Source organism: Erinaceus europaeus, chromosome 7, assembly GCF_950295315.1.
Source record: "Erinaceus europaeus chromosome 7, mEriEur2.1, whole genome shotgun sequence".
NCBI classification, from domain to species: Eukaryota; Metazoa; Chordata; class Mammalia; order Eulipotyphla; family Erinaceidae; genus Erinaceus; species Erinaceus europaeus.
The window spans coordinates 32,629,058-32,635,849 of record NC_080168.1 but is presented as its reverse complement, the minus strand read 5'-3'; the positions used below and the strand labels follow the sequence as shown (position 1 = coordinate 32,635,849).

At 43.7% G+C, this 6,792-nt stretch overlaps 1 protein-coding gene across 1 annotated transcript; it reads right to left on the bottom strand.

Moving 5' to 3' along the window:
• Nucleotides 1-1,196: 1,196 nt before the first annotated feature.
• LOC103111243 (protein limb expression 1 homolog) lies at nucleotides 1,197-2,385 on the bottom strand. The gene is given in 1 exon segment (XM_060193493.1): nucleotides 1,197-2,385. A coding segment is annotated over 1 exon segment (726 nt). The 3' UTR covers nucleotides 1,197-1,659.
• Nucleotides 2,386-6,792: the final 4,407 nt, after the last annotated feature.

The window sequence follows — 6,792 nt, the reverse complement described above, 5'->3', positions numbered from 1 at the left end:
CACAGTTCTGTTGCTCTGGGAAAACCTTTTTTCTTCTTTTCTTTTAAGTTCAGATAGAAAAGGAAATGAAGAGGGGCATACAGAGAAAAAAATTAAAAAGCACCCCCCCACCCACCCCCAGCATTGTGTGCCACAGTTCAGAAAGCTTCCTCTGGTGCCTTGTGGGCTCAAACCTGGGTCTGGGTACAGTGAGTTACCTCCCAGCCCAAGATTTGTTTTTGAATTTCTATTAAGTTGGAGATTTTGTGGTGGTAGTAGTGGATGACAAAGACTGTTAAGACAAAGCTAGTGGTTTAAAACCAGAAGCATGGATATAGCTTATTTGTTAGCTGAGATACCTTATCCCAAGAAAGGTTCTTATTGGTAATATACATTGCATTCTCCTGCACTTAAACACCAAACTAGATACATCCATGCATGCTGGCTTCAGTGAACTGCCTTCCAACAGTCTCATTTGCACCAGATTTGAAATGTATCATATCACACATTTACCTATGATTGTTTTTTTTTTAAAGATTTTATTTATTTATGAGAAAGATAGGGGAGAGAAAGAACCAGACATCACTCTGGTACATGTGCTGCCAGGGATTGAACTCAGGACCTCATGCTTGAGAGTCTAGTGCCTTAGCCACTGCGCCACCTCCTGGACCACTCCCTATAATTGTTTTAAGAAAGGATATCATCAAGGAAAATTAATCCACCTATTTCTAATTCAATTACAGCTTATTCCCTTAAGATGCTACCTTGACTGAGCTAGTTCTATCTAAAAAGAAATCTTTTTTTTTCAATTTTTAAAAACTATTTCTCTGCAAACAGGTGATCCTTCAAACCTCTGGCGACTTCCTTAGCCCTCCACTCATGTTTGATTTGAGTTCAAAATGATCTTTGCTGAATCAATTGGACTCCTCAAGAGGTTGAGAAGTGTACCACCCCCTGAACAGGAGAAGAGCTGTGAAGCAAGCATTGAATTTTCCCACAACTCAGGCCTAATCCTTCCCTCTCTCCTTACAGGATGGAATGAAACAAATTGCACTGGTTATATGCACTACCTCGCTCAAGCAGACCTTTTTCAGTTCAAAATAAACAAGGATGATAAATTAAGAATGTGGCTTTTCTACAGAGGGCCATTCTGACTAGAGCAGTGATGTAGAACGGATTGTATCTACAGATCTTAAGTTTGTTTTCTTTTAGAACTCGAAAGGGTGACAGGAAAAGCAAAGAACATCCTCATTAAAGCTGATTTACTGGAGAGGGTCAAAATCCTCGTTCCCTCTGTGGTATCACCCAAGTTACTCACGCCAATTTGTGAGGCTGGGCATCATTATTTTAATTGTCTGAAGCCTTTGGGAATTTCAATCATCTCACTGAACTGGCTACAAGCAGGGTTCCAGACACTTAAGTTTTTCACAAAGATTTTTTTTTTTTTTTGAGGCACCAATTCAGGTGGGACTAATGGAACAATGGAACATAGTCCCTGATAAGCTACAGAACAGGATCAAGATTTTTTTTTTTTTTAATTTTTTATTTAAGAAAGGATTAGTGAACAAAAGCATAAGGTAGGAGGGGTACAACTCCACACAATTCCCAACACCCAATCCCCATAACCCACCCCCTCCCATTTCCAGGAGTTTCTTAACGTTTAGTCCAGCCATTGCTGGACTAGTGATAGCCACAAAGGGCAGTGAGGCTCAGCTGGTCATCACTGGGGGAAGAAGCGTCAGGGTCACTGTAGATCTGAGTCAGGGCTAAACTCAGGATTTCTTTCTTTTCTTTGTAAAATCTCAGTTCTTGTCCTGCTTTCCTTGCTTCCTCCAACTCTCTCAGGGCCATTCATAGCTCTTGCGAGAGAATTCCTGGTGATTCTCGCTCCTTTGTAATCCAATCCAGGGCCATGTGACTGCGCATTTTTTCATCTAGGGAATACTGGGAATAATAGGAGATGACTTCCTGTCGGGAACACTTTGTTTCACGAAGAGCTTTAAGGCTGCCATTCCAGTGCAAGAGCTGGAAAATGGTCATCAGTTCCTGAAACTCTAACATGGTCTTCCCCATGTTTGACTCCAGCATGTAGTGATAGGCTCCAATGCTGGTACTGGGGTCATCAGCATCATCTAGGGTACCACTGGTGGAAGCAACGGCTTCCTGCACACTCTCCATAATGAATTCCTTGGTGATCCTGCGAGAGGGCAGCTCGTTGAAGAGGGAGTTGATTAGAGCCACTTTAGCTGCATCCCGTCTGGCCTCTGCTCTACTTAGGCAGCACTGAAAGTTGCCAAAACAGCTTCCCCCTGGGAGGGTGACATAACTCACAAAGGGAGGTCCAGGGGATGGTAGCGACTCATAGACCACCAGGCCTTCATTTATTATATCGTTCTCTTGTAGCATAAGGGTTGATTGGTTGGTTGTCCTTGATGTGACGTGGATGACTTGGAATCAGACTCAGGCAAAGTTTTTTATTTGGTCAGTGAAACAGTACACAAAAAAAATAGTCCTGCCTGTCCCTGCTTTCCATCACTTTCTCTTCTACAAGGCTCATCCCTGAGGAGAATGTCCCCTATTATCTAGTCCTCTCCCACAGCATTCCTGGTGATAACCCCTAACACTGGAGAAGATGGAGTGTGTGGGAGGAGAGGTCACTTTCAGAGAAGTGAGCATTCAGATAAAGGAGAGTCAGCCTGTATATTCATCCCTACTATTATTACTCACTTCTCTTTATGCTATTTCATACATCTTTCACTCCGGAAAGCCCTGAGGACTGAGTCTCAACCCCCACCCTCACCTCACCTCCAAAAGGACCCAGCTGGAGACTTAATGGACCCCTTGGGACAGGCTGTAGATTCCACCCACAGTCTTGGGTGTGTCCTCCCTGAACTTCTGTTCTTGATGAATGGAAACTAAACATTCTTTGGATGTTCCTGGTATTTAAATCACTGTATCACTGTCTAAATGGGTTTGACATTTAAAAATTCAGGAAAACTTTTAAGAGAGAAAAGAGAGGGAGTAGAAGGGGGGGAGGAATAGGAACTATTTATAAAAAAAAAAAAAAAGGTGGTCTTGCTTTATCTCAAAGCAGACTCATACAGCAAGCCAAATGGTGGTCTCCTAGAGGGTGAGTGGGAAAAGTGGAATTCAGCTGAAATGCTAGTCGTTTTTCTTAAAGTTTTGTTTTCATAGAGCCTTTTAAAAAAGGCTTGTTTATTATTGTTGTTGTTGTTATTATTACTTAAAGGTAGGAGGGATAGGGAGAACCAGATCATCACTCTGGCACATGCCAAATTGGGAACTGAACTCGAGACCTCATGCTTGAGAATCCAACACCCTACCCACCCAGAACACTTAAGTGAGTCTCGGACAACTGACAACTTGAGGAGATAGAGTGGGGCTGGCTCTCTGAAAGGGCCCTTTGATGATCAGGAAGGTATCACTAAGAAGCCCACCAGGAAGTTCTAGAAGTAAAAGGCAAAGTCATTAGTGAGCACAGTCATTACCAGGGTGACTGGCCCAGAGGGAGCCAAGTCAAGGTGGGTCTTATTAATAAATACCTTGAATTCATTGTCACATAAAAGGATCAAGATAGGGAGTCAGGATATAGCACAGCGGGTTAAGTGCACGTGATGCAAAGCGCAAGGACCAGAATAAGAATCTTGGTTCGAGTCCCCGGCTCCCCACCTGCAGGGGAGTCGCTTCACAGGCGGTGAAGCAGGTCTGCAGGTGTCTTTTTCTCCACCTCTCTCTGTCTTTCCCGCCTCTCTCCATTTCTCTCTGTCTTATCCAACAACAACGACATCAATAACTACAACAATAAAACAAGGGCTACAAAAGGGAATAAATAAATAAATATTTTTTTAAACAAAAGGATCAACATGACATGAACAGAGATACAGAAAATGGGGTGGGGCCAGCAATTGCGCAGCAGGTTAAGCATACATGGCACAGAGCACAAAGACGGAGTAAGACTCCGGGTTGGGCTCCCAGTTTGAGCCTCCGGCTCCCCACCTGCAGGGAGGTCACAAGCAGTGAAGCAGGTCTGCAGGTGTCTGTCTTACTCTCCCCCTCTCTGTCTTCCCCTCCTCTCTAGATTTCTCTGTCCTATCCAACAACAACAGCAGCAACAACAATAATAACAACAAGAAGGGCATCCAAAAGGAAAAAGTACCCTCACGGAGGAGGGGACTCATAGTGCAGTCACTGAACCTCAGCAATAACCCTGAAGGCAAAAAGAAAGAAAAAAGAAAAAGAAAAGAAAATGGAGTGAAGGCAAAGGAAGAAAGTAAAATAGCCATAATACATAGATGCAATGAGGTGACTAAGTACTGTGTAATAACCCTTCTGCACTGCTAGTGGGAATGTAAATTGGTCCAACCCCTGAGCAGTCTGAAGAACTCCCAGAAGGCTAGAAATGAACCTACCCTATGACCCTGTAATTCCTCTCCTGGGGATATATCCTAAGAAACCCAACACACCCATCCAAAAAGATCTGTGTACACATATGTTCTTGGCAGCACAATTTGTAATAGCCTAAACCTGGAAGCAACCCAGGTGTCCAACAACAGATGAGTGGCTGAGCAAGTTGTGGTCTATATACACAATGGACTACTACTCAGCTATTAAAAATGGTGACTTCCCTCCCCCCCCCCCTTTTTGCCTCCAGGGTTATCCCTGGGGCTCAGTGCCTACACTATGAATCCATTATTTTTCCCATTTTTGCTGTCCTTGTTATTATTGTTGTTGTTGTTGGATAAGACAGAGAGAAGTGGAGAGAGTGGGGCAAGACAGAGATGAGGAGAGAAAGACCTTGTGAAGCTACCCACCTTCAGGTGGGGAGCAGGGGGCGGGGGGGGGCTGAAAACCGATATCCTTATGCTGGTCCTTGCGCTTCATGCCATGTGCACTTAACCCACTGTGCTACCACCTGCCTCGTGAATTCACCTTCACCTCATCTCAGGTGGACCTTGAGAGAATCATGTTAAGTAAAATAAGCCAGAAAGAGAAGATAAATATGGGATAATCTCACACATAGAAGTTGAAAAACAAGATCAGAAGGGAAAACACTAAGCAGAACTTGGACTGGAGCTGGTGTACTGCACCAAAGTAAAAGACTCTGGGGTGGGGTGGGAGGAGGGTTCAGGTCCTGGAACAAGATGACAGAGGAGGACCTTGTGGGGGCTGAATTGTTATGTGGAAAACTGGGAGATGTTATGCATGTACAAACAGCTATATTTTACTGTTGACTGCAAACCATTAATACACCAATGGGGGGGAGAGAACTGTGGAATAAGTGCAGAAGAGGTGTTGGTGTTGAGTTCAGAAGGAAAAGAATATACAGATACATACACATACACATATACTGATTCATACTAAATGAATCAACACCACATTCTGCTATAGAGACAAGAATGGTAGTGACAAACAAGCCCAGTAAAATCTCCAAGGGTGATTACAATATTTTTGGAGAGATTATAGTCCCTAAGTCTGATTTTCTGACCTTCTTCCTCCTACTCTTTAACAGTGTGGCATAATGTCCATTTATTCAGTCTCAGTGGGCTGAGGTTATTTTAACTTGGAGGATTTCCCAACAGAGTTCAGATAATTGGAGATGGTCTAGCTTATTGCGAAACTGAAATGGTAAGTCCTTGCCATGCCCATTCTCAGTTCAGAGGAACAAATCATCAAGTGGATGGAGGTGGGGGGGGGGGGTAGACAGGAACCTCCTATCCTAGGTCAGGGCAAAGAGCAATTAAAAAAAAAAAAACAGTGATTTTGCTGATAAATAATGATTTCAGTTGAGTCCTGCTTCTTGTCCATTATACAGAAATTGTCAAAAGGCTAAAACAGATAACCCAAACCTAATTCCAACTCTTCTTGACCATAAGTTTTTTTTTGTTTGTTTGTTTGTTTTAAACAAGAGCATCATTTGGCTCTAACTTATGGTGGTGTGGGGGACTGAACCAGAAACCTCAGTGCCTCAGGCATGAAGGTATTTTTGTGTAACCATTATGCTATCTGCCCACCTTCCTCCTTTTTTTAAATTTTACTAGTTATTTAATACTGAATGACAAAATTACATGTCAACAGGGGTATAATACCACACCATTCCCACCTCCAGAGTTCTGAATCCCAAATCTCCCCACTGCAAGCCACCGCAGCTCTCCTAGGGTTGCATACATGGGCCAACCATCATCTCTACAACTATCTGTTGGGCATTTTGTCAGCTCCCCTGCATTGCTTGATACTATGGTCTATTTACATAATCATTGTTTTGCCTGAGACCCACCCTGCCTGCAGGGTATTGGTTAATCCCACTGTTTAATACCTTTACAACAGCTGCTATGGAAGCTTTCCACTTTCCCAGAGTGCCTTGTTTTCTCTACCCCCTTTCCTAGCCAATCCCATTCCTGACTTGCCACTTCCGTTTTTACCCTATAAGCCTGCTGCTATTCCTGGTTTTGCTTTTTCTTTCTCTTCCGTGTCTCGACCTGGAGAAGATCTCAAGAAGGGCTGGTGTGCATAGTGGGAGGCGGCCATTTTGCTAGCTCCATGTGGCCTAAACCCTCTGTGCTCACACCCAACTCTGGAGCATCCACATCAATAAAGAATTGTATTACCACGCCGCCACGAGTTCCTCGTCTCTCTCTCCAGCGAAGCTAGCCCAGCAACTATCTGTCTACATTTGTACACAATTTCCCCTTTTTCTTCCAGGCCCAGTGTTCTCTTCCCCTCCAAGTCACTCATGACACCATTACTATATTCAAATGTCCCTCCCTTTTTCCTCCTCTCTCTCTGGGTGCTGAT